Source organism: Fimicolochytrium jonesii (assembly GCF_025526975.1).
Source record: "Fimicolochytrium jonesii strain JEL569 chromosome Unknown EV422scaffold_2, whole genome shotgun sequence".
Taxonomy (NCBI): domain Eukaryota; kingdom Fungi; phylum Chytridiomycota; class Chytridiomycetes; order Spizellomycetales; family Powellomycetaceae; genus Fimicolochytrium; species Fimicolochytrium jonesii.
The window spans coordinates 450,140-475,306 of NW_026515669.1; the positions used below are offsets into that span (position 1 = coordinate 450,140).

Consider the following 25,167-nt stretch of genomic DNA (forward strand, 5'->3'; position numbering starts at 1 on the left):
CGCCGTCCTCCTTCAACCCGATGACACAGATCAACTCCACCCCGTGGCCTTTCACTCCCGCAAATTTACTCCTGAGGAAATCAACTATGAGATCTACGACAAGGAACTCCTGGCTATCCAAGACTCGTTTGCTCAATGGCGACACCACCTCATTGGTGCCCGCCACAAGGTCATCGTTTACTGTGACCACAAGAACCTCCAGTACTTCATGACTACCCGTACCCTCAACCGCCGCCAATCCCGCTGGTCAATCTTCTTTGCTGATTTCGACTTTGTCATCACATACCGCCCTGGTACCCAGCAACACCAAGCTGACGCCCTCTCTCGTCGCTCTGAATACGAGCTAAGGGAGGGGGAAGAAGCATTCCGCTCCCAGGAAACCACGATCCTCACCCCTGACCATCTCCGCCTGGCCGCCACTTATCTGACCCCACTGGACTCCTCGCTCCTTGACCAAATCAAAGCTGCCCTGGCATCCGATGTGTTTGCGCAAACCATCCGGCGACAGCTTAGGGCCCCCATTGCCCAGCAATCTCAAGAAGACCAAGAACGGATAAAGCAATTCTCCGAGGAAAATGGGGTTCTGCTGTACGACAACCTTGTCTACGTCCCCACCAACAAGCTCCGTGCTGAGATCTGCCGGGACATGCATGACACGCGTTTGGCAGGACACTACGGCATGTCAAAGACCCTGGAGCTCATCTCACGCAACTACTGGTGGCCTAGCCAGTGGCGTTTTGTCAAGTCCTACATCAGGTCCTGCGACGTATGTGCTCAAGCCAAGACCAGCAGACACAAGCCCTACGGTCTCCTCCAACCCCTGCAGGTCCCTGACCGCCCCTGGGGGTCAATTTCCATGGACTTCATCACGGATCTACCCGCCAGTGATGGGGTTGATTCTGTGCTCGTTGTCATCTGCCGGTTCACCAAGATGGCGCACTTTGTACCGTGCAGGAAAACTGCCACCGCTGAGTCAACTGCAGATCTGATCTGGCACCATGTCATCCGGCTCCATGGACTCCCCGACGATATCGTATCTGACCGTGGCCCACAGTTCAACTCCCACTTCTGGAAACGTCTCTTCGCTCTCCTGGGAACCAAGGTCAACCTCTCATCGGCGTTCCATCCCCAGAGCAATGGACAAACCGAGCGGACCAATCAGATTCTTGAGCAATACCTTCGCTGCTTTTGCAACTATCAACAAGATAACTGGAAGGAACTCTTGTCTTCTGCTGAGTTCTCTTACAATAACACCATCCACTCCGCCACCCAGACAACCCCCTTCTACGCCAACTATGGGTTCCATCCTCGATTCAGTCTGGCTTCCGCCACCACAACCGAATCCCTTAATCCTGCAGCCGAAGCTCGTGCCAACCATCTCAAGGAAATCCATGAACAGCTTGCCACTGAGCTCAAGGAGGCCCAAGGACGCATGAAGCGCTTTGCCGATGCTAAGAGGGCACCTGGCCCAGACATGAAACCCGGGGACAGTGTCTGGCTCTTACAGCGGAATCTCAAGACTCTCCGACCTTCCCAAAAACTTGATCACCGTAAGATTGGCCCCTTCACAATCACGGAGAAGATCAACTCGGTCACATATCGCCTCAAGCTTCCCCCATCCTACAAAATTCACAACGTCTTCCATGTCTCCCTTCTTGAACCATGTTTCACCATTCCGGAGCGAACTGAGCCAGAACCCACCCCACCAGAAGAAGTCGAAGGACAGGAGGAATGGATTGTGGAAGACATTCTTGACTCCCGTATTCGACGCACGCACCTTCAGTACCTCATCAAGTGGCAGGGTTGGCCAAGCTCGGAGAACACATGGGAGCCAGTGGAGCACCTTGCCCGATGTCAAGAGCTTGTTGCCCAGTTCCACCAAAAGTACCCCGACAAACCCCGACCAAAGCCTGCCAACATCAAAACAACATCCGGACGCCGTGGCTAAAGGAGGGGGTGATGTTATGGACGACGCGTCCATACCATGCGCTTACCTCATGACAGCATCCCAACATTCAGTCAATGTCAATTCCCTGTCAAAACCTGACATCTGCCAAACCTCGCAGCCGCACGCAGCCGCGCTACCCCACACCTGCCACTGCCTTCATTTCTCCATGCAGCCGCACGTAGCCACACCTCCCAACACTCGGCGCTTACAAACCCTTCTCCATACTTCCCCACGTACCCGCCCACAGCCTCAGCGTAGCCACCCCATCCCCAGTCTTCTGTTTCTATGCTTCCCCACCCTTGGCGCTTCTCTTGGCTTCCCTCTCATTCCGTACCCTTCTGCTTCTCCACGCTTCCCCAGCCTTCCCAGAAAAACATAAATAGCCGCCTCCCCTGAGCTCCTCACTTCCTGATCCCCCAGCAGATCAACACCAGTTCTTCCTAGTCTTGTTCTAGTTCTTGTTTCGGTCTGAATACCATTACCTGTCAACAACCTGCACCACAAGTCGCCTCTATTTCCGTCGGCTCCGCCCATTCATAACATGGCCAACAGCAAGCTAGGATGGCTTCGCACATATCTGCGCCACGCCTCCGACTCCCAACGTCCTAGCAGCTGTATGTCAAGCGCGGAATGACCGAGAAAAGCGAGCTGTGTGGCGCCGCCCGCGCGAAAGCTGGATGCCGACGCCTCGTGATCTGTAAGAGCTTGCTACGCGCCAGAAAACCATGTGCGGCTAGCCACCTTCCCGCTTGAGAGTGTCCAGAGCGGTTGATCCGCAGAGTGTCCCTTAGAAGCATGCCAGTTCATCGGCGTATGGAGCGCGCGGTACGGGCAAACCCGCTGGTCGTCACGGGGCACCAGAACTAGGTGTTGATGGTGGTCAGTGAGCGTTTTTGGTTTTGGGATCCTGATCCAATAGCCGTCGCCGCCTTCCACGCGGAGCCGAGATACATCCCGCAGCCTGACAACACCATCTCGCTTGAAGTTCTTCCTGTCGCATACTATCTCTCGGAGCCTCGCCAATCCCCAAAACGCGCAGAGAGCAAGGGTACGAAGAATGAGCATGTCATGCGGTTCCGGTGCGGCGTCCGTAGGCGCCAAGAAGAGTGTGCAGAGCATGAAGATATCGACTTCTGGTTTCTGATTCGCGGCTTGAGAGATGTCGAGAGCGCGGAGAAGGGTTTTTGTGCGAGAGAAGCGAGCTTTGGTGATTTTGTCTTTGTATATATAATCGAATTTGTAGCCAGCATGATTGTGGATATCTTTGAGAGAAGAAAGGTAAACGCGAAGGGTATTTAATTTGATTGTGCATGCAAGCACTCATTCCAGCTGATAGTCGAGCCATTTTCTAAAATTTGTGGGGTTAATAGGAAAGACGCTGCCGCTCGCGTTCCGCCAGTTCCGCAATATGGCAAGTGCTGTGTAGGCGGTCGCAACGCTCTTGTAGGAGGGGTTGCGCCACTCGGTCCATGCTGTCACCCGCGGCATGGTGTAGGGGTATGGTGGCACTCGAGGAAGCCGACGGTTGGCGAAGCCGAAGGGGGAGTATTCCACGAGAGGAAGGGCGGGAGTAAGGGTCGGGCTTGAGCAAAATGAGGGTTGTCGGCCCTGAACTGGGCATCGGGGCCCCGAGTGAGCGAATCGCATCCTGGGATATTCTGCCGGCCAACGTGAGAAAAGCGCAAGTCGAACTGGAACGTCATGGCAAGCGTGCGGAGATGGCGAATGCACTTGTCAATCAAGGGATCTTTGGAATACCCGGAGGCCCAGAGTTGGGTGCATGCCAGGTTGTCTGTGAGCCACACGATGCGCTTGCGGGGAAACTGGTTGCCAAACGTCGTGAGCCCGATGCAAATGGCGACCATTTCGAGGGTAGTGGAGTGGATATCGCGAAAGCAGGCGGAGCACCAATCGCCGAAAGTGTACGAGGTCCGAGTGTGGGCACCGAAGCCGATAGGGCTTGGGTCGGAGACCGCGCCAAGCTGAGCCCACGTCATCCAGCGTTCTTCTGAGATAAGGGCGTACCCGGTCCAGTGTAGGAGCGAGTAGGTCCACCAGTGTAGGTCCTCGCGGAGATCTTGCGCAAGGACAGCCTTCTTGAGGTTGTTGCGCTGAAGGACGGCCCTGTACCGCCACAGACTCCCGAGGTAGGTGTGCGAGGTGGGAAGGACTTGGGAGATCCAGGCCAGACGGAATTGTAGGTCGCGGCGTCGGTGGATCCGGGCGCAGCGGTGAGGATCTGGATCAGCAGTTCCCAGATGGATTGGAGCTTTTGAGGAGGAATCGAGATCGTGAGCGTCACTAGGTTGAACATGAAGCCGTGAGTGGCGAAAACCTGGCCGGAGGCTTCAACCTTGATTGGAACACCGATGGCGCCGAAGAACGATACCACCGTGCTGAGCGATGGCGCAAGGAGCCTCTTGGCGGTGAACCCGGTAAAGTTGTCGACATAGTGCAAAGCGTTTGGCAGCCCCAGCTTGATGAGCGCCCAGCAGAGAAGGTCCCCGAACAAGCAGCAGTAGAACCTGGCGGAGCGAACGCCGAACTGGGTAACGAAGTCCTGGTAGAACGATTCTTTGAACCAGATCCCCTGTTTGAGCTGGTCGGGGGGCCGGGCAGGGTGAACATGGTATGCGGAAACAGTGTCGACCACCCAACCAGAGATGTCGCCGTGCAATTTCTTCTGCTTGAGGATCGTTTGCACAAGCACGTTGACCTTGTCGAGAGGCACCGGGCCGAAATTGTCTCGCGCAATGCCGTCGTTGAGCAAACCCCCTTTCGGGAAAGACGCATTGTGGATGATTCGAAACTTGCCCGGCTTGTTGGGCTTAGGCACGACACCGACCGGGTTGGCGATAGCGTATGGCGCTTGACGGAGGATGTCGGGATCGATGGCTTGACGACGGCCCAAGAGGATTTCTTCAGTTAGATTGTCGCGCACGACATCCGCGTGCTCTTCAGAGCTTGGGTGGTTGCGCCGGAGCTGGACGCCAACGCCTTCCGGCGTGATGGAATTCGTCGGAAAGCCCAACCCGCGCAGAATGGATTCGACGAGGGGTTGGTTTGGGTGCCCCCGCAAGACGTGACGGAGAGCCATGGGATTGACGGGAGACGGGATCTTGTGGAGTCCATGGCGAAGTAGGAAGGCGGACGCCGCGTACTCGGCGTTCGACATCACCGGCTCCCGATAGGGGAGCTTCGATTCAGACAGCTCCGCAGTAGACTGCACCTCATATGGGCGGTGCAGGGCGCGGACTTCGTTGGGGAGAACGTCGATGCCCCGCGCTCGATGGTCAGCATCAACTACCCGGTAGGGTTGGAACAACACCCTACGGGCGTCGTTCTGCGGCCGGAGCGGCGCCGCCCTTGGGTCGCTGAGGCCAGACGGACCCGCGGTGGTCGCCGTGGCAGTACTCGCACTCGTGTTTGCGGCAGCAGTACGACTTGGTGCAGCGGTTCATGTTCCAATCTCGGCAGACTTGTTGTTGCTGCTGTTGTTGTGGACCTTGGTTACGCAGCCCGCCTCGTCCAGCTCCAGCGCCAGCAGGAGTGTACTGGGCTTGGCCAGGCCTGTGACTGCGGGGGCCGGCTGTACAGGTAGGTTGTCTGTAGCGCAGGAACCGGGTCCGCGAAGCCTTTGAACTGATGGTTGGCCTTGTGCTTGCGATGCGCGCGATCGTAATCATACACCACATGCCACGCCCAGGTCGAGCACAAGCTGGTGAGGTACTTGCGGTAGGCATGAAGCTCGCGCACGAATGCCGGATATAGGTAGAGCATAAGTTCGCAGTAGTTGTCGTACGCTTTGCACCATCGGCTAAAAGTGTTGATAGGTACTTCGCAAAGGGACTTGGAGACAACGCGGACGTCCTCGCGCAGGCCTTGGTGGAATTCGATGCGCGCGTGATCGCTGGCCATGATACGAGCGTTCGGATGGATCTTGGCAAGGTCGACGTAGCGCAGGAAGATGATGTCCTCGACCAGCTGAGGGCCCACCTGCGGGCAGGCGCTGAGCTGCATTTGGACCTTGACTTTGGAGAGGCGTAGGACAAGGTCGGCGCGTTGTTCCAACCGGGCCGCGACAACCGGGTCCCCGCCGTATGAACTGGGCGTAGCAGCTGTGCCGGTGATCGGGGTGACCCCGAACCACTCGGAAGCGAGGAGATCGTCATGTGAAAGTCTGAGGGGCTTTTGCTTGGGATTGAACAATCCATCGTGGAGCCGCAAACGGATAGTTCTCCATCGTCGGGAATGGATACCAGGTTGTCGACGTCGTCCGCAGCCGGTACACCGAGGCTTTCTTCATCATCATCGTTGTCGGCGGCCGGTTGTTTATCACCTTGGCGACCTCTAGGCGGAGTAGGGCTCGGGGTCTGGCGCGGCCTGCCCTCGTCGCTGGACTCGGACTCGTTGCCGGACTTGTCCCCGCCGTCGCCAGCGCCGCCTCCGGCAGCCCGCGCTCCATCCTTTCGGCTAGAGTCACCACCGGAGCTCCCAGCTTTGGCCTTCCTAGCGGCAACGGCGGCAGCCTTCTTAGCGGCAGCCTCAGCCTTTCGAGCGGCGGAGGCCGCGGCCGCGGCAGCACGGGCTTCAGCGTCGGCTTGATCGCGAGCGGCTCGATAGAGGCGGATTCCTTCCTGGAAGGCCTGGGATTCCGCTGGAGTTGCAAACTCTGGGACATTTTCGCCGAGAAGGTCCATGGGTCGTGGGAAAGTTCAGGCTGCTGAGCCGAAGAAGGCGGAATCGTGAGGTTTGGCTTGTGAGCTGCGGCAGAGGGAACGATAAGAAGGCGTAGCGTAGGCCTCGGGTGTGTGGTCTGGTGTATGGTCTGGTGTACTGTCCCAATGCGTAGCTTCAACAAATGTTATCCTTTGCTGCTAGAAAAAGGATAATGGGAAAGGAAGGAAAAGAAGCAGCTACGCCGTAAGGCGACGGGATTACAAAACGGAAATTTATATAGAGAGATCACGGGAGCCCACCCCGCGTGCGCTCAATTAACTCCGACACCTTCGGTGAACTACGATCATTATACCATCAATATGAAAGTGGGAAGCTTACAAGTGAACAGAACATATCAGGAATGTGCTTCTCGGCCCTGAGTACTCGGTGATACATTACCTAAGGCTCCAAGCCACGCAAGCCCCATTGGCAGCCCATATATAAGCTGTCGATTGTGCGGCCGCTGCAAAGGACTTTTTCACTTTTTCCTCACTCCAATACATTGTATCTCAGCCCTCTCAGAAGGGCCCATTATCGTCCAAGCTTCCTCTGACGTTACATCTTCACCTTCCACCTTCCACAGCCACTCAAACCACTAACTTATTTACTGCAAATTGTAGAGGATTGGCTAAAGAGTACGACCCACACCTAACCCGAGTGGAGTTCGAGGTCCGGGGAAAGATTTATTGGTTGGGTAAAGCGTTTTGGTCCTACATGTAGGCCGTCGGGGTTCTAAGGGTTAAGGAACAAAGCACCCGGCACCGTGCGCGGGCGCGACAAGAGAAGACAAGACACAACAGGAGAACACGCGAGTCACACGACTACAGAGATAAACTAAACAAACTACCCAGGGGGAACTAAGCACAGCGTGCTTACGTGTGCAGAAGCTCTCCCCCATCGCCCGCCTCTTCGCTCTTCATGAACTCCCCAATTACGTTGAGCAACGTGTGCCTGCCGCGCCTCTCTCTCATGTCGTACGTTGTCTTGTATTCAACCAATTGTTGGTACGGCTTGTATGACTGCGGCAGATTCTTCGGGTCTCCGGTACGCATCCCCTCCAAGTACGACTTCGAGAAACGTAGCGTGTAGAGTCTCGCTTCGAAGTTTACCACGATCGCCCCCAGTATCCGCAAGTCCTTGTACTGTTGGTTGTTCTCGCCGACCACTCTCTCAAGTGTGATCGCTAGCATGTTGCATACGAGTTGGTTTGCCTTGTTATCGAACTGTGTGTGCCCGATAGTCGCGCCTGTCTCGCGCGCTGTCTCTATCACTACAAAGTTGTTGGGCCCACGAGCCTTTCTCACTAGAATGTCGATCTTAGGCTGCAGCCATAGACGCTCGTCGACGAACTCTACTTTGTACTCGCTGAACACACATATATGTCGCTTGCTCAGCTCGCGATCTCGGTTGACCATCTCGGTAAGATACGATGTCAACATCGATTGATACTCGGCTTCGAGCATGACCTTGTGTGCCTTTGGGCCTCCGACGAACTCCATGATGCTGTCTCCAACATTGTGTGCCGCCATGCCCTTGGGTCTGCTCTCGTTATATCAATCCCAGTCTGACTTGGCTGTTGCTGCCGTCGCAGACATCGCCTGGAAGTCTTTCGCTAGATCGCCAATGTCTTCTTCGAATGGCTCGGCGTGCTTGTTGTATCTTCGTACGATCTTCAGCGTTTCTAGAAACGCTTCCCCCAAATCGTTAGATCCGGACGCCGTTAGTTTCCACCGTTGGGGTGCTTTCGCGTTCACCGCCATTGCAATGGAAGGCGATTAAGGCGATGAAAAATGTCTTCTGGACTACGTAGAGAACAAGAATCTCAGCTCACGGTGGTGACAAACATTTCAAAATGCCAAAATGTGCGAGCTGCTGCCCAATTTGGGGCAGCAGATCACGTGACCCTGCACTAGTGACGACGCGCGAGTTTTGGCGAGTCTGACAAGTACCGCACATTTGGCAATACGAAGTCCGAACTACCTTCAACCCCTACACATAACTTGGTTCTCAATATAAGCCCAACCCAACCAATGAACCCCAAGTACTTCCAAACAGCAAGGGGTCTTGGGGGCCCTGCAGTCTCTTTCCACGGGGGTGTTTTCATTTCCAAGATGAGGACAGCAAGCGAGGATAGCTGCAGGTAAAATATATCTGAACCTCGTTCACTTCACAAGTCATCCCATTTACAATACCTGTTGCAGACTTTACGATCCCAGCAGTCTGTTAGAAGCCCTGGGAGTCCCGAAGCTTTGGGTCTGATGTGACAAAGGACCCACAATGTTTGTAAAGGCAATGTGCTATGGCAAGACACAGAGCACATTGAAAACCTTATGTTTGGCCGATGGAATCAAGGAGGTCCTTATAATGCATGGGAAAGCTGTTGTTCGCTCCACTTTAGCTCAGGGTTGTGTCAGTACTGCACTTCTTTGCCTTCTGAGTTCAATCGGTGAATCAGCGGAAGGTAGAGAGGACGAACCAGCTGACGACATGGGGAGTGGTTTGGACGATATTGGGAGTGGTGCGGAGAACATTGGGACAGCTGGACATCCTTCTCGAGGACCAATGGAGTAGTCGGTGATGCATATACTTCGCAGACACGATAGCCCAGACACGCGAGCTGCTCTGCAGGGCGTACAAATAGGGCAAGGGATCGTCCGACTGCCAGGACAAAGGCTCTTCATTGACACTCTACTTTGATGCGAACAATATGTGTGATTCAAGCTATGCATTTCGTGATAGATACAAGAACAGGATAGCAGCCTCCCAAAAGAGGCCACTAATAGTCGTCACCTCTAGTCAGGATCTCTTTCCTGGTTGGCCTCAAGATGAAGGTGTGCTCGTATTGCGCGGTGTACGAGCCGCGCACGTCAACAAGCGGCGGGTGGGCCTCGACGGCACCGTTGTCGACGAGGTTCTTCAGGGCCATCAGGTACTTGGTCTCACCGACACGGTCGAGGTAACGGCGACTATACAAAACAGAGGACATGAGCATCTTGGCGAGATTTGATGGTGCAGTTTGAAAGACTAGTACGAACCAGAATGGCAGCGTTCCAAAATTTTTGGTGATGGAGCCCAAGAGCGCCTTGGCACGAGGCAACCTGTTTGTAACACAATAGAATGAGAATGCATCGCGAAATGACGCGGCCTTCACGCGCAACCCTACCTCAAGGGGATATGCCCCGTGTTGAAGTTCTTGGAGTAGTGACTACACTCCATGTCCTCATGGACGTATCCCTTTCCGGTACTACCGAAGGTCTCGATGGCGAACAGCTCTCCCTCCTATATGAAGCAGGAGCATGCTTGTTTAGTCGCTCTCTTCTACAGGGCGCATCAGAATGACGATGTGATGGTATGACCCACCTCCATCTTGGTTTGGTCCCCTCCACGGACGATGGGGACAGTCTTGCCACCGTGAATATGGTACGGACCAATGGAGTGGCCGTTCAAGTTCCTGATGGGCTTCACTAGTGATCCAAGCATCCCGCGTCAATAACCTCCATTCTTCTCATGGGGAAGCACGAGAGAGGAGAGACACACCTTGGTAGGTTTTGCCATTGATCTCCACCTCATAGGACTCCATCACTTCCTGCACTGCAGCACCGATGTCGGACATGCGGACATCGATACCTGCTTCCTTAAGACCTGCATTGGTGGCAGCCTTTACAGCGGCCAGTAGCTGGTCGTATTGAGGATTGAACGCCATTGTGAAAGCGGAATCCACGATCCGTCCTGATAACCAAGCATGTCAGAAATGAAAGCTGAGGGTGATATATGGTTCAAGGTGTCCTAAAGCGTACCGTTGACGTGAACACCAAAATCGACCTTCATCACATCGTCGTGCTGCAAGACTGTCTTGTCACCGGCGTTCGGGGTGTAGTGGGCAGCTACGTGGTTGAGGGAGCAACCGGTGGGGAACGCAATTCCTATCGAAAGAGACAACTCCTGTCAGATTCTCCGACCCTTCGACGATCCCCATTCCCGCGACGCTCCAACGCACCGGCCTCCAGTCCCTTCTCCTCAACCAGTGTCCTTGTTCCATTTTCGATCATCTCACAAATGTCGATCATGGACATCCCCGGTTTGATGGTCTTCTTAGCATACTGTCGAACTTGTCGATGTACCTCTGCTGCTTTACGGAGATCGTTGTAGTGGTCGTTCTCCATACGCTCCAAGTACCGCTTTTCCTCGTCCGTCGTTCGGAACGCATTGCTGGGAAAAGTTGCAATTAGCAACGCCGTCCCGAAGCATCTCCTCAGAGGCCTCCAGTAAGAAGATCAACTCACTCATCCCGGTACTCCTCCAATTGTCCTTCCGGGTAGACAGCGTCCGGGAACAAATGGGAGACGGGAACAGACGGCGGTTCCGTCTGCGCCGTGGCGCGCTTCACAGGTTGAGCGGTTCCATTCGCCGCGGTGTCTCCGTCCGCAGCGGGCTTCTTTGCCTTCTTCTTCTTCTTCTTTTTCTTTTTTGCTGCTCCTCCGTCTACAGCTACATCCTCCGCAACGTCGTCGTCGTCAGAGCCCTCTGCGTCGGGAGTGCCTGGGGTGTTTTCTGCGTCCAACCACTTTTTAGGAACTTGAAGTGCATCCGGACTATAGGAGTGAAACCCGCTTTACCTTTGTCCTCGACGGACAGAGCGTCGAGCTTCTCCTGTATTTCTGCAGGCATAATGGGTTTTTTGTTGTTGCGAAGGTCAAAATTCACATTCATTTCCAACATGGCAATATCGCTCATCTCCCGCGGGGGGGGGGTGTGCGGGTAGCAAGCAGGATGAGTCAGTCTGACTCAGTCACTGTTGCCGTGACATCACCCCCAATCAACACCTTCAACACTGGGCGCAAAACCGGTGGGGAAGTTCCAGATGGCCATATTGCGACGTGGAGCAGATGTGCCAGGTGCAAGTGGACGGACTGCTTGTGAGTGACCGTCCCCACTGCACGTACCTACAGTATGTAGGTATATATGCCCCCGGCGGTCGGGGGCAGTCCCTTGCATCCGACAGTCCTTGCATCAACCATGTCTTCGCAATTCCAGGACCTGGTTCTCGATTCACACCGTGCATCCGCGAAGGAAGGCTCCTCGAGTATGAACCTACCGTTCTACCTCACCAATTGCGGCCTCGCACCGCTCGCCACACGTGCCATATCGACAGAGGATCGGGAGCAAGCCGCGTCAGCCACTCAGTTACTTGAGGAACTGAATACCCACAACTTTGAGGCTTTTGCACTATCAAACCTGAACGAATGGGCTAGTGAAAACCTCCCGCAGTCCGTCCGTGATGCCGAACCCTTTCGAACTTTCATGGCGAAACGACCCGCAGAATACGACCTCAGCTTCTGGGGCGCGGACGACCCTATCATGGGAGGGACAGCCCCCGTGCTACCAGGCCCTAAATGCTCCGTCCCAAATCCTCCTCGCGAGACAGAAGTCGATCAGGAGGTCTTTACCACCATCAAGGAAGCGATGGTCCTGCGCTACGTGCAAAACGCCATGGACAAGATCGATCCTTTCCTCTACCGCCTCCTGCCTGACCGCGACGAGCTGCGCCAGAATGTCACCGCACGACTGCTTTCCCTGATCACTGTAGATATGATTATAGACGGTTCCGGAGGCGAATGGTTCGACGAATGCATCCACGACGTTGTGCAGAGCTCGTTTAGAGACGATTTGGCATGCGCACGGCTTGCGTTTGTGCTCCATATGTTACCCGAAGCGCATAGGGACACCCTCCGAATCATAATGGACATCTTGATTTTGGATGCGTGGAAGGTGGACGAAGGGCTGTCGGAGAAGAACGCAGACCATATCATGGATACTGTGAAACAGGCGAGCAAGCTTTTGTCGGTACCAGCAGCTTAAGTGCTTTAGCGACGTTTCAGAGTCTGCCGGATGTCCGTAGACATGATCTTTTGCATGCCTCCATAGGTCGTACATTACAAAACGCCCATGTTATGTTGGTCGTGTGTTTTCTCAGGCGTCTAAACACTTGGGCGTGAAATCTCATGACTTGCGGTCGCATATGTATTACATCAAGTGACTGATTCCTACTGTACGTCTCCGCCTCGGGAACCTTCTTCAGTATTGGGAACAATCGCTTCATCTTTACTGCTTCCATTTTCCATGGTCTTGTTCTGTGGGCCCTTCCACCCATCGTAGATCGTCGTCTGACAGGACCCCATGATGAATTGCGGGAGGATGAATTGCGAGGTTGCTGAGGGTAATGGACCCCACTTCGCTTGAATCCGGGACGTGGCAACCCATCGACCACCCGCTATTGACGAAGAACGGGAAACGCGTGTACCCAACGCGTTGAGGAGCCAAATTCCAATCCAGTCTGACTAAGCGGACTTCAAAGGCATCGTTCTCGTTGGCATTCTCCTTAAATGTCCAAATGAACGCCCGTTTATGTGAACCCCACCCTTGCACCTTCTTGCCCAATACTCCCAACAGCACCAAAAGTCTTCTTCCTAGCTCCAAGGATTTTGTCTTCGCAGCACATTTCATCTTTGCATCACCCATTCTTCAATTGTCTAGTACAGCTATCATCCATCGGACCATGCCTGATTCCAGAGCTCCGTCCAAGCCGTGTCGTGGGAAGCGCAAACACTCTTTATAATCCTCGTGCAAGCTGGCGGCCAAAGATCTGCGTGCTGACGAGCCCGGCAGCTCCCAAGGTGCTGTGGATGTACATGCCCTGCGTCGACGTTGAAGCCGCGGACGATGACGAAAAGCTCGCCCATAACCTCCGAGTGTGCACTGACGGTCTGCGAGTCCCTGCCTATATCGACGCCCCCCCACCATCTTGACCGTTTTGGAGTTCAGCGGCTTTTTTTCCCACACTCGGTTTGCTCGGAGGGCGAGGATTGTGACGGTGGGTGAAGGTACTGTATGCGTGTGGTGCCGGTCAAGATTGCCAAGACGATGTTGCGTTGGGCCTTCCCCCCCAGCGGCAAGAAGCAAGAACGCGTTGCAGCTGTTGCAGTGGTGTGGTCACCGTCTCAATACAGTACGAGAGGCTTCGAGGCTGTCGAGCTGCGAGTGCCTTTTTACATCCATACTTCATCCAAGTAGAATGCGGGAGCAGTGACTGGCACGTCGTTATGCAGCATAGTCCAGTATATATATTTTAGTCTGAGAAAGCCGTCGTAGGAGCATAAGAGGGCCATCGTCGCCAAAAGTCAGTCGGGACCGCTCATACCGACGTCGCCACAAAGCCCAGGTCTACCACGCCTAGCACGCCTTCTACAACACCCGCCTCCTCTGAAGCCCACCAACGCTTCTACGGAATGGCTGAAGAGGCAGACGAACCGTCGCCCAGGCGTGTCGGAAATCTTGCCAAAATGTTCGAGTCGCAGATGCCAGCTCCCTCCGAAACGCCAGGGAACCGAACGTCGAGAATCTTCTCGCAGCCGAACTCACGAAGACCGTCGGGCCAGGAACTCGCACCACCGTCTTTTCAGAACGGCCGAAGCACTTCCTCGCCATGGAGCTCTCGGAACTCTTCAACGACAACGCTCGCGAGCAATGGCTACGCCAGGACTCTGCATAGTGCTGGAAATTCGACAGAAGTGCTCAACCGGAACTCCAGTCGGTCAGGGTCACAGGGGAATGTTGGCATCTCCAATGCCCACGGCGAGGATAGTGGGGCAGGTACGAATGGGGCTCGTCCTCGGAATACGACGCAGACGGGTGAGATGTCACCGGAGACGAAGCGGCTATCGGTCTCGCGACTGAGTATGATGTTTGAAGGGGGTCTGGACGTTCATTCTTTGGGGTTTGGCCAGCAGGCTGGCAATGTCCCAGATGTGAGATCGGGACAGCCCCGTGGTGGGATCGATAGATCTGGTGGACGACGTGTGCCGAGTACAGGGGTGCCGTCACGGGTAGACTCAACATACAAATCGATGAGAGACTTTTCAGGGTCATCATCCCCGGCAGGATCCTCAGAGAGTTTGTCGAAGAACAGGCATGATGTTCCTGTCCAGAGATCACGCGAGAGCAGCATAGAAGTACCGCACACGGTGCCTGTGAAGGAGCGAATCAAGTCATGGGCGGTGGATCTGCCGGCAGGAGCGGCTACGCCGTGGTTGAGCGCACCATTCATACATGTGGAATCACCGTCCTCAGAAAGAGACACGCCCAAAGCCCCCGCTATCCCCTCGCCCGGCGCATCATATCCCGTCCCCATGCCGCCGAAAAGCACGCCTTCATCCCCGGCGTTCAAACGCTCCCGCCCACCAGCACCACCACCTCCATCACACAGCAGCAGAGCAATCGAGAGTCTTCAGTCTTCCATATCTCCCGTCCTGGTCATGCCTATGCCTCGCAGCAGCACTGCGCCTCAAATCAGCGACCTAGCACAGACTACCCTCGGATCAATAGCAACAGACGAGCCCACCCGACCGCCGCTTGTTCCTACCTTATCGGAACCGATCGTGGAGCCCATCAAATCAGTTGTCACAGGGGAAGAAGAAAAGAAGCAGAAGCGTCACAATATCATCAAAGAGCTCGTGACGACGGAAAGGGGGTTCTTGAAAGACATGGAGGTCCTTATGGAAGTCTACGCGCTTCCGGCCTCTGAGCAAAAGATCCTCTCTGAACGTGATCTTCGAAATCTGTTCTCGAATCTGGATGTCATAATCTCAACATCGCGGGCTCTGCTGGAAATGTTGGAAGCGGCCGTCGGATCTCCTGACGAATGGATCGGCGAAGCGTTCAATCAGATGATGCGCAAAATCGAGAGCACCTACTGCGATTACTGCAAACATAATGAAGCAGCGCTAGCCAAACTTGCAGAGTTTGCGTCTCCGGAATGTCCGCCCGATGTGAAGGAGTTCTTAAAGAACAGCCAAATGCAGCTTCAGGGTAGAACCGGCGCGTGGGATTTGGGCAGTCTGGTCATCAAACCGGTCCAAAGGGTACTCAAGTACCCGCTGCTGATAAAGCAGCTTCTCAAGGAGACACCGCCGACGCATCCCGACTTTGAGCAGCTGGTACAGGCGGCGGCCGACATTGACGTGGTGGCAGAAAAGATCAACGAGGTGAAGAAGCGGAAAGATATTGTCGAGAGATACGTCGACAAGAAAGGCAACGCCAATGTCATTCACGGCATTACTAAAAAGTGGACCCGAGGAACCCACCAGATCAAGAAGGCAACAGGGCTGGCCGATGGCTCCGCTGCGATTCAATCTGACGCTCTCTATGATGCTCTGATTGAGAAACTGGATCAGCAGCTTCGTGGCGTGCAACAACTCTCTGTTGACTTGCAAACATGGCTGTCCAAACTGCAGCTCTTTTCCGAGATCCAAGAAACGCTCGTCACGGCTTTCGAAGACATCTACGTGATGGGCCGCGATCGTAGCCGACAGGACGTGCCGGCGGCAGGGCGGGACGACTTTTTCGCCATCCAGGAATTCCAAAAAGCAGCTGTCCGGTTCTCCGTCACCGCCTGGCGCGACGCAGATACCACCACGCGAGAAGTCATCCAACCCGCTCTGGATGTTCTCGCCAAGATGTTCCGTGGCCCCCAAGTAGTGATCAAGAAACGCGAGCAAAAGCAACTAGACTACGAGCGAGCGATGGCAATCAAAGCGCGCGGCGAGCAGGTGGACAAAGTGCTCACGGACTCTGCCGACGCGTACAGTTCCATCCACGCCCAGCTCATCGAGGAACTGCCCCGGTTCCTGGACCTCGCCGCAAAGTACATTGATGTCGTCGCGGTGCATATTGCGGATATGCAGGCGAGGACGCACAAGACGTTTCTGGAACAGGTTCAGCCGATCGTGCAGTTGATTACCGCTGATCAGAGCGGGGAGGTTGCGTCGCATGCCAGTGTTGTGGAGGAGTACAAGGCCGCTCTGGCTGTCGGCGGGGATTTGGAGCTGTTTACCAGGAGCATCACACTGTTGGCAAGATGGAGGGAGACTGTGTGGGAGAATGCCCCGATATTAGAGGCCCCTTACAGCGGGTTTGGAGGCGGGCTGGGAGTCGGGACTGGAATGTCTTCGAGGTCTTCATCCCGTACGTACATCTCATATGCTGAATATTCGCGGGTTTCGTTTCTATCGTGAACTTACATCCGAATTATGTCATACATAGGATCTGAACTCTCCACGCTGACTCCGGACTTTGGCCCCCGCTCATCATCAACTTTCCCCCGCCCATCGAATGGCACGTCAGCTTCATCAAGTTCAAGTTTCAAGGGTTTGCCCCATCAGGCCCGACGTGCCGACACCGATTCCAAGCTGATCGATTATGATGCAGGTATGATAACAAATCGCGGAACCTCGCTGCCTTCTCCTTATTCGCGTGCCTACGGCTGATTGAGTGAAAAACAAACAGGTCTCCAAAGCCCCATGCCAAGCTACCAACCCGCCTTCCTCAACACCCAATTCACCCCACTCATACCCACCCACTACACCAGCAACAACCCGGACACCCACTCCACCTCCACATCCCCACCACCCAACTCATCCCATTCGCGCACGGCCTCCGCCACCAACAACACTACAAACAAAACAACACGCACCCCCTCCCCACCCCTCGGCTTCGAAGCGGTCGCGATTTACGACTTTGAGGCTGACCTGCCTGAAGAGGTGGAGTTGAAGGCTGGGGATCGGATCCGCGTGCTGGAGGCGGAGGGCAGCGGGGGGGAGTGGTGGTTTGGGCTAGTTAATGGGAAGGAGGGGTGGTTTCCTGGGACGTATGTTGAGAGGGTTTGAAGGATTAGTTTCCCACGAGTGTCCCTAATTCATAAGGGTAATATCATGACCGGCTTCGGTATATACCCCATTGGCCCCATCGCATTTCATCTAGAAGTAGCTTATTTCCTTCTCTTGTACATAGGCGAAGTAGATCATCTGATGCACACATACAACAACTTCGTTCTATCGCCATTTACCGTCTCAGTTGGAAGAAATCCAGTTGACGGAAAGCCCTAATAGCCACTCCGCGATCATCAAAGATAATCTTTTCTTTGAGCCGCTTAACCTCAGAAGCACCTTCGAGACGGCAGGCTAAGCAAGGCCCGATATTCAGTTGAGGGAAAGAAATCTCACTAGGGATTGAGAAAAAACCCGTTCCTTATAATTCAACCAAGCAAGGGCTTGCACAAACCATCATTGTACACGGCAAACATTGGACCAGAAACAAAATCCTCGAAAGGAAAACCAACTGATATTGAAAAAACGCGGAACAAAATCTTTTTCAAGTGGGTGAGGGCCGTTGTTGTGGGGAGGGGCATGTACATATATATAAAAAACTGTGTGTGTGGGGTGGGGAACTCCCTATGAGAATCTACAAACTACAAATGATTGTTTGTGGTGGTGATGACATGATGAGGTTGGAATAAAGAATGAATAAATATTACGCCGGGGATGGTAACGTTCTTGGAAGCCCTATTTGGACGGGCGAGGGTTGGAGTGAACCGTTCAAAGGTCCTCATCCTCCTCCTCCTCGTCATCCTCCCACTCCTCCTCATCGTCGTCTCCGTTCTCGAGCATGGCGGCGATGGTGGCAAGGCACTTCTGCGCCTCATCGAGGATGAAGGCCTCGGCGTCCCATCCACCCTTCTCGAGGTCCGCAGGGGTCTTCTCGGCTTCAACGACTTCTTCCTCGTCCTCGTCAACCTCTTCGATGATGGCATCGAGGGAGCGCTTGCCGATGGAGCCACCCCACGAGTCGAGGGCGTTGTTGGAGAAGCCGATGTTGTCCTTGGCAAAGTTCAGGGCAGAGATGCGGTCGGGGAATCGTTCGGTTGGTGTTCCAGACACGGCCTGGAGGAACTGGGCGTAGCCCGCCGGGCCACCGACTTCGTCGGGAGGGCAGGCGCGTGCTCCGCCGATGACCTTGGGGTATTCTGAGGTGTGCTCGTGCTCGTGCTCTTTATCCTCGTTCTCTTCGTCATCGTGACCGGCGCAGCAATCGTCGTTCAAGGTCTCTTCCCGGATTTCCTCAACGGTGACCTGGTGGACCCAGTCGCCTTTCTCGTAAATGTAGGTGAAGGTGTCGCCAACCTTGGAGGCGACCATCGCTACGTTGGTGAGGTCTTCATCTTCGCAGATCTCGTGACGCTCGTCGAACTCTTCCTCCTCATCAGGGATGACAAAGTTGTCGGGGATAGTGGTGAAACGAACGATACCGTGGTCGTACACTTCGAACTCGTGGGTGTTGGGTGCTCCGCACCAGCCGAAGGCCATGGTAATGTATTCGCGCAGGTCGCCGAGGGTCGTGTGGCCGGTGACCTCGATGGTCCTCCACACCTCAGGAGTCACACCGACAAGGGAAATCTTCAAACTGTAGATGGTTCCGCTGTTCTCGTCCATGTTAAGAGCAGCCAATTGTGCGCTGGCAGCCTCGGTGAGAGTCTTGGCCAATTCGGGGGCGACAGGCAATTCGAGGGTCTGACCAGCCTCGGCCTGGATTTCGGCCCTTTGGTCTTCGATCATCTTGAGGAGCATGATGGCCATGTATCCGGAACCAGCCTCGATACGGTTACCCAAAGCGCGGTTAGCCTCGGCAGAGGTGAGAACAGACTGGAAGTAGAATCCAGCCTCGGTCTGGTCAAGGCTGTCCAAAGCCTCGACGGGACGGCCGTAGATTCGCTCGACCATCTCACCATCGCGAACAGCAACAGTGTAGGCCTTCAACTGGAAGGAGGCCTTTGCGCGAGATCCAAGAACCTGAAGCCTCAGGGCGGCATGTGGGTCTTCGCTGTCGTCGTTCTCCAGGGCTTCTTCGGGCAACTCGCACGTCTTGAAAGCGCGGGTGAAGAGGGTGAGGGCTTCGTTGAAGTTGCCAGCCTCCATGGCGGCAACACCCTGCTCATGGAGCTTAGCACCGTCGGTCTCCTTAACGTTTGCCGCCGCAATCGCCTTTTCCTCCGCAGCCTTGTACTCGGCCTCGGTACTTTCCGACAGCTCGGCGACAACCCACCTATGATGCAAGAAAGGTAACATCAGGGTCTGTGAAAGGGCATCCCGGAACTTCAAATATGAGCAAAAGACTCAAACTCACCTGAACCTGGAAAACCTCAAAAGACCCTTCCAGAAGCCCTCAAATTCAGCCTCGTCCTCAAAGACCTTGTGCTGCTTAGCCTGGAACTCGTAGGCAAAGTCCACACCCTGGCCGGAGGCCAGTTCAACGGTTTGTTGAGCACCGACGGGACCACGAAGAGTGACCTTCTTGTTGCTGTCCTCCTCAAAGAAAAGGGAGACAAGGGCAAATGCGCCGGGCTCAGGGAAAACGTCGGAGTTGGCGAGCAGAGCGTCCTGGTACTCGTCGCGGAGCTTGACAACGGCCGCGTTATCAACTCCAGCGGCACGAATGCCGGCGGGCAAGCGGGCAACGATCTTCACAGCGTCGACGGTCATGGTTTGATAGAGAGTGACTGAAAGAGCGGTGAGAGAGAGAGGCTGTGGGGAGGTGGGAGAAGATTGAGTTGTCTCGATCGAAAGCAAACAAACTCCGCACAAGAAAAAAGAGCAAGCAGGGAAGGATGCAAGCCGCCTTTTTGTAAGTGAGCGGAAAAGCAACTTAATCCTGTCACGTGAGGCCACCTGCCATTTTAATTGTGAGAAATCGACAACGCGTTCCGTGTTGGAGTGACAGCGTCCGACAACTTGATCTGGCTGCCTCACCCATCCGGTGATATCGTGCTCTTACTGAAGAAGAGACATCCACGCAAACGCTTTTTTTTGCGCCATTCTAACCACCGGCAATCAGAAATTTGCAACCCGGGTGTCCTTCGATCGCACAGTCGCTCACAACGATGGCACAACCAGATCTAAAACTCATAACGACAGCACTCGCGGCCCCTCCGTTCTCCAGGACTTACAGCGTCATCCAGCTTCACGATGAAGTACCCGTCATTCAGCTCATGCAACTCATTGCAGATGCAATGGCCGCCATTGATGAAGGCAGTCCGTTGAAAGGTGCGGCTCCGCTCGATATGCAGAACGAGGTGCCGGAGGAAGCCGTAGGGAAGATTGCAAACTTTCTCCTGCTTCTGAAGTGGAAGGATATCGGTGACATGTATGTAAGTGGCAAAGGAGTGGCTGGGCAATCGAGACGTCATGCCGACACTCATGTCTCTTTTCCATGAATGATTCAGAGAAACGTTATGTCAGAAACTATTAGACGGCGATCGCACGACCATCCTCCGGATCCTTCATTTCCTGCTAAAAGACCTCAACCTCCACAAAAAGCGCGCCTATCTGGCTCCTTTTCTCGGTGCAATTGATATTCCGGCCGAGTTCAGCCACGACCCAGCAACTGCAGAGCTACTCCGACAGGTGGAAGAGCTGCAGGAGCAGTTTAAGGAGGTTCATAAGACGGTGGATGGGATTAGGGGAGCGGGTGGGTAGTGCATGCACGCTTTGTTCTCCCATGGGTGGATGTTAAAGGGGGCGGCATTATGATAGGAACAAATGCGGCGACTGTGAAGAAAGAGATCCAGCAACTGGAGGACGAAAAGCAGCAGGTGCACAGCAAAATCACCAACCTGCGGAAGAGAGTTGAGGATATCGTGAGTATTCCTGAAGCATTCTCACATCATCGAGTGTCTTCATTCAGCCTCTAACTTTAGTAACCATTCCAGCCAGAACATGAGCAATGGCTGGATGCAGCGAAAAAGCTGCGGGTGGAACAGCAGGAGGACTACCAGATTGCTGAGAGGTACTGCTCGGGTAGTTATGCTCAGGGAGGGCACGGCCATTGACCCCGACCCGCAACCAACAGGATAAAAGAACAGAGAAGCCAGATCCAACAGGCCGAATCGCGCTTAGCACAGGCACAACAGGAACTCAGAGATGCTAGGGTGCGTTGCCGTCGCGGACGAGACCTATGCAGGATAACGTCAGGCTGATGTGCTGGGCTCGTAGAATGCAGGAGCAAGCGGCGGGCCGGAAGCCCTGTTTGCCAAGATGGAAGAGGACAACAAGATGAACAAGTATCTAGCGACGGAGAATTTGCCAAAGGTGGGTCAAACCTGCCATGTCACCAGCGCCACAGATGGCGATCTCATCTCATCCCCACATCCAGCAACTGGAAGACGCCCGGCAGCACTACCAACAACTTCAAAAAGTCCTCACCGAACCCACACTAGGTCCGCATGAACTAGGCGAACTGGAATCCGAAATCAAGAATTTGAACGAAACCATCGCTAAACTGGCCGAGCAACGGCTGGCAAAAACTACGTATGTGGCTTAACTTGTGTTACATAAGTCAAGGGTACGGGACAAGCTAGATAGCTGACGAATATCTGACATTTGGGATTCCATAGCAAAGGCGACGATAAGCTGAGCCTGTTCCGCCAACAAGCCGCCATCATCCTTCGCAAGAAGGAAGGAACGACGGTGCGGTTGAGCGCTGTTACGGAGGAGGTCAACAAGCTAACTGCAGAACTTGAGAAGAAGAAGGAGGCGTCCGAGGCCCAGGGGACCAAAGTAGGTGGTTTGGTTGACACATCAGAGCTTGAGTGACTGACGATACACATCCGACATGTAGATGCCAAAAGGAGAAGAGTTCAGAAAGTACGTAACGGATCTCCGCACAAAGTCGACAGTGTACAAGAAGAAGAAGGGGGATATATCCGCTATCACGGCCGAGTTTGGGATCTTGCAGAGGACGGAGGAGGTAACTGCTGAAGTCAGAAACTCGGGTTGAAATCAGCTTTCCAATGCGCTGTCGAATCGTATGACTACAGATCTTGATGAACAAGCAGAAAGGGATGGAAGACTCCCTCACAGCGCTTGAGAAACGGCATGGGGTTGCTGGGTATCACGCAGCGCAGGAGACCTTAGAGAAGGTACGGCATCACATGCTCAAAGCGCATCCTTGATGTCTAGCTAACTGACTGTCCTTGCATGCATCGCAACTCAAAGGTATCCGAGCGCAAAGCAGAAGTCGACGAAGCCAAAGGTCGCACGCTCGAGGAGATATCGGCAATCATAACGAAGCTTACGAATGACATCAATGTATGCCTGGGCGCAATCTCTCATCGGGAACAGTTGCAACATTGGCGATGGCATTAATGCGCTGATATTGTTCCATGAATAGGACAAGAAGACCGTCTTGGCACCAGTGATACAGGAGCTCCGCACGCTCCGGCAAGAATCGCAAGAGCTGGAGAGCGACTACACGGAGAAGAAGCGGCTGTACGATGCTACCATGGTCGGGCTCGAGAGGTATTGAATCCCATCATCCTGCTTCCCCAACCCAAACCCGCTTCTAACACACCTCTCACCCCTCACACAGCGAATCCCACTCCCTCTCCACAACCCTCAAAACCCTCCACTCCGACATCCACCTCACCACCTCGCGCTACCACTACCTGCACATGCACACCTCCCTCCTCGACACCTCGCTTGACCGCGTGATGCAGGAGATGAAATCGTACATCGGCGGCGACGAGCAGCTCGAGCAGACGCAGAAACATCGCGGGTTTAAGACGTGGAGGGAGATGTATGGGAAGAGGGTTGCGGAGGGGGAGACGTTGGGAAGGGCGTTGAGAGAGCAGCAGAGGGAGGTTAAGGTATGGGGGTTGGATTTACGCGGTATGTTTGCTCATGATGGAATTGCTGATGATGCACGCGTTTCTCAGGCAAAGCATGAGCCAAACGTGAAGCAGCTGGCCATGTTTCAGGATATCAAGAAGCTATTGGCGTTGAAGATCGCGCACAACAAGAAGGTGCTGGGTGGAGAGTTCAAGAAGGATCAGCCTATGCGCCATGTAAGTTCCCGCCCCGCTATTTCGTCCTCATCGCAGCTTATATGCTAAAAGTTTTGGATTTGCCATCACAGGTTACGCAAGACCGATTGGTGTTGTGATTGATTCAGTTCATAGATTGATTCGGTGACTGCCAAGTTGAGTTCTGCTCAACGTCAGACGATGGGTTCATAAGATCTTCACGTTCGATGTGAAGCTCGGACTAGACCCAAGTTCCGCTGTCTCTGGATGCCAACATACGACGAGTAGTCGCAAAGATGTGTCTATATAATTACATATGCAATGAAAGGCAAACAAACAGACCGTTCCACGAAATCAACTCGATTTCTGTCGTAGCTTTGCCTCTCTATTGTTCTTCCCCTTCGGCGAATGCCCGACCTTCTCCTGCTTTTTTAAGCTCGTCCGCAGAGGGCTCTTGGCCCGCGGAGACGTAGTCCCGCTACTTGAACCCATACCAAACCTCACGATCGCATAAACAGCCAACAACGCCGCAAATGCCGCCCACGCCGCCTTGACTCTCCTCGGCATCGGGGTATGGAACTCTCCCTGGCTGAACTTGACGACGATCAGCAGTTCCGTGAAGATGTTGGCGATGGCCATCCACGCATGCATGCCTAATCGTTTGCAGCGGCGGTCGGACATGAATTGGAAGGCTTCGCGCGTTGCGGGCAGGGCCATGAAGAAGTAGTAGATCAGGCGCCAGACGTTGATTGGGTGAGCTGGCGGCAGCCAGAGAAGGTACTTGAGATAGAAGGCGTTCATTTCGGATTGAAGAATCTAGGTGAGGTACGCATGTCAGTTTTGCGTGGATGTAACCGCTGACACGAAGAGTCACGTACAATGTAGAGGAGTCCGATGACAGCCAAGAAGTTCTTGAAGGTAGTAGTCCCCTCCCAATTGAATTCAGTCCAGCTATGTGGTGTGAACTGCTGCATCGCTCTCGCGACTTTCCCGCGATACGTAGGGATGTCGTTGACCCCACGCCACGAATACTGTTTCATCGCAAAGTACTGGCACGTCTTCATCCCCAAAATGATTCCGATCCAGTTTGCGAGCAAAACATCCAAAATCCACTAGGCTCGCGAAGTTGCGTCAGTTTATGCACCGATTCCAGTCGAGCTTCCAAAGCCATATTCCTACATGATCCCACCAGCACTCGGCGAAGTTGGGCAGCTGATGCTCGAAAGTGTACTCCAAAAACTCAAACATGACCGAAAGAATCCAACAGAACCAGTAGTCCCGCAACACGATGGCCTTGCAATACCACCCCAGCGCATGGGCAAGAACAAAGATGTCTAATTGATCCCACATGGACGCAGGTGACAACGAGCAGTCCTCCGCGTACGATTTGTCCGGCAACGGCACTCCCAATGACGGATCGAACTCTTTCAGAAGGGCGCGCATCGTGTGTTTGTTCTGAAAGGCGACAAAGACGAGGATGATCTGGTAGACGACGCTGAGGGAAAGGACGATACGCCAGAAAGCTGGATGCGGTCGCACGAAGGGACCATCGCGAAACTGCAGCATGCCGATGAGTAGGAATATCCCGACGCATGTCGCTAATCCACTGTGCAGGAAGGCTATTGAGTCAGTCTTTAGGGCGATATAGCCACAGCAAGCCGAAGGAGCTAAACATACACTTTGGTGTTGTCACCTCCGATGACGACATCATCGCCGTTCGCAACGAATAGCGCGAGATATACGAGCACTACGAGCATTACAATAAGCTGTGGTGATTCAAGTCCATCAGATTGCTTCCACCCCGTTGCCCGGA

General features: G+C 54.2%; 9 protein-coding genes across 9 annotated transcripts; 3 read left to right on the forward strand and 6 right to left on the reverse strand.

The window, feature by feature from the left end:
* Positions 1-3,423: 3,423 nt before the first annotated feature.
* Positions 3,424-6,648, reverse strand: EV422DRAFT_503078 (uncharacterized protein; the record flags this gene model as incomplete). The annotated part of the gene is made up of 5 exons (XM_053068320.1): positions 3,424-4,059; positions 4,089-5,391; positions 5,428-5,537; positions 5,570-6,142; positions 6,178-6,648. The coding sequence occupies 5 exons, from the start codon at positions 6,646-6,648 to the stop codon at positions 3,424-3,426; spliced, it is 3,093 nt and encodes a 1,030-aa protein (XP_052929168.1).
* Positions 6,649-7,161: 513 nt separating this feature from the next.
* Positions 7,162-8,491, reverse strand: EV422DRAFT_513899 (uncharacterized protein). Its single transcript, XM_053069196.1, has one exon. It carries the CDS (start codon positions 8,194-8,196, stop codon positions 7,540-7,542), a length of 657 nt encoding a protein of 218 aa, XP_052929169.1. The 5' UTR covers positions 8,197-8,491; the 3' UTR covers positions 7,162-7,539.
* Positions 8,492-9,340: 849 nt separating this feature from the next.
* On the reverse strand, positions 9,341-11,354 carry EV422DRAFT_137215 (peptidase M24, structural domain-containing protein). The gene is made up of 9 exons (XM_053064782.1): positions 11,284-11,354; positions 10,951-11,218; positions 10,665-10,876; positions 10,465-10,590; positions 10,205-10,396; positions 10,028-10,131; positions 9,831-9,946; positions 9,703-9,765; positions 9,341-9,633 (listed from the first exon to the last, which is right to left on the reverse strand). The coding sequence occupies exons 1-9, from the start codon at positions 11,333-11,335 to the stop codon at positions 9,444-9,446; spliced, it is 1,323 nt and encodes a 440-aa protein (XP_052929170.1). The 5' UTR covers positions 11,336-11,354; the 3' UTR covers positions 9,341-9,443.
* A 153-nt stretch (positions 11,355-11,507) lies between these two features.
* Positions 11,508-12,648, forward strand: EV422DRAFT_137254 (uncharacterized protein). The gene has a single exon (XM_053064784.1). The coding sequence runs from the start codon at positions 11,630-11,632 to the stop codon at positions 12,524-12,526; it is 897 nt and encodes a 298-aa protein (XP_052929171.1). The 5' UTR covers positions 11,508-11,629; the 3' UTR covers positions 12,527-12,648.
* A 121-nt stretch (positions 12,649-12,769) lies between these two features.
* On the reverse strand, positions 12,770-13,186 carry EV422DRAFT_503082 (uncharacterized protein; the record flags this gene model as incomplete). The annotated part of the gene is made up of 1 exon (XM_053068321.1): positions 12,770-13,186. One exon carries the CDS (start codon positions 13,184-13,186, stop codon positions 12,770-12,772), a length of 417 nt encoding a protein of 138 aa, XP_052929172.1.
* A 660-nt stretch (positions 13,187-13,846) lies between these two features.
* On the forward strand, positions 13,847-17,742 carry EV422DRAFT_137250 (uncharacterized protein). The gene is made up of 3 exons (XM_053064783.1): positions 13,847-16,687; positions 16,766-16,930; positions 17,009-17,742. The coding sequence occupies exons 1-3, from the start codon at positions 13,954-13,956 to the stop codon at positions 17,386-17,388; spliced, it is 3,279 nt and encodes a 1,092-aa protein (XP_052929173.1). The 5' UTR covers positions 13,847-13,953; the 3' UTR covers positions 17,389-17,742.
* A 47-nt stretch (positions 17,743-17,789) lies between these two features.
* On the reverse strand, positions 17,790-20,130 carry EV422DRAFT_616766 (MM3350-like domain-containing protein). Its single transcript, XM_053073979.1, has 2 exons — positions 19,682-20,130; positions 17,790-19,600 (listed from the first exon to the last, which is right to left on the reverse strand). The coding sequence occupies exons 1-2, from the start codon at positions 20,035-20,037 to the stop codon at positions 18,097-18,099; spliced, it is 1,860 nt and encodes a 619-aa protein (XP_052929174.1). The 5' UTR covers positions 20,038-20,130; the 3' UTR covers positions 17,790-18,096.
* A 305-nt stretch (positions 20,131-20,435) lies between these two features.
* EV422DRAFT_563535 (uncharacterized protein) lies at positions 20,436-23,494 on the forward strand (the record flags this gene model as incomplete). Its single annotated transcript, XM_053072079.1, has 15 exons — positions 20,436-20,698; positions 20,778-21,022; positions 21,088-21,191; positions 21,264-21,340; positions 21,404-21,482; positions 21,547-21,642; positions 21,707-21,861; positions 21,948-22,110; positions 22,172-22,300; positions 22,371-22,472; positions 22,549-22,641; positions 22,724-22,851; positions 22,922-23,198; positions 23,268-23,396; positions 23,468-23,494. The coding sequence occupies 15 exons, from the start codon at positions 20,436-20,438 to the stop codon at positions 23,492-23,494; spliced, it is 2,067 nt and encodes a 688-aa protein (XP_052929175.1).
* A 214-nt stretch (positions 23,495-23,708) lies between these two features.
* On the reverse strand, positions 23,709-25,111 carry EV422DRAFT_549684 (phosphatidyl serine synthase-domain-containing protein; the record flags this gene model as incomplete). The annotated part of the gene is made up of 4 exons (XM_053071727.1): positions 23,709-24,170; positions 24,233-24,466; positions 24,534-24,960; positions 25,032-25,111. 4 exons carry the CDS (start codon positions 25,109-25,111, stop codon positions 23,709-23,711), a joined length of 1,203 nt encoding a protein of 400 aa, XP_052929176.1.
* Positions 25,112-25,167: the final 56 nt, after the last annotated feature.

Excerpts from the sequence above, each read along its gene's own strand:
- EV422DRAFT_513899 (XM_053069196.1), bottom strand. The coding sequence starts at position 8,196 with ATGGCGGCACACAATGTTGGAGACAGCATCATGGAGTTCGTCGGAGGC.
- EV422DRAFT_137215 (XM_053064782.1), bottom strand. The coding sequence starts at position 11,335 with ATGCCTGCAGAAATACAGGAGAAGCTCGACGCTCTGTCCGTCGAGGAC. Across the intron at positions 10,591-10,664 it reads GGAGAAGGGACTGGAGGCCG|GAATTGCGTTCCCCACCGGT; the intron begins GTGCGTTGGAGC and ends CTCTTTCGATAG. Across the intron at positions 9,947-10,027 it reads GGGACCAAACCAAGATGGAG|GAGGGAGAGCTGTTCGCCAT; the intron begins GTGGGTCATACC and ends TGCTTCATATAG.
- EV422DRAFT_137254 (XM_053064784.1), top strand. The coding sequence starts at position 11,630 with ATGCCCCCGGCGGTCGGGGGCAGTCCCTTGCATCCGACAGTCCTTGCA.
- EV422DRAFT_137250 (XM_053064783.1), top strand. The coding sequence starts at position 13,954 with ATGGCTGAAGAGGCAGACGAACCGTCGCCCAGGCGTGTCGGAAATCTT. Across the intron at positions 16,688-16,765 it reads GTCTTCGAGGTCTTCATCCC|GATCTGAACTCTCCACGCTG; the intron begins GTACGTACATCT and ends TGTCATACATAG. Across the intron at positions 16,931-17,008 it reads GCTGATCGATTATGATGCAG|GTCTCCAAAGCCCCATGCCA; the intron begins GTATGATAACAA and ends AAAAACAAACAG.
- EV422DRAFT_616766 (XM_053073979.1), bottom strand. The coding sequence starts at position 20,037 with ATGACCGTCGACGCTGTGAAGATCGTTGCCCGCTTGCCCGCCGGCATT. Across the intron at positions 19,601-19,681 it reads TTGAGGTTTTCCAGGTTCAG|GTGGGTTGTCGCCGAGCTGT; the intron begins GTGAGTTTGAGT and ends CTTGCATCATAG.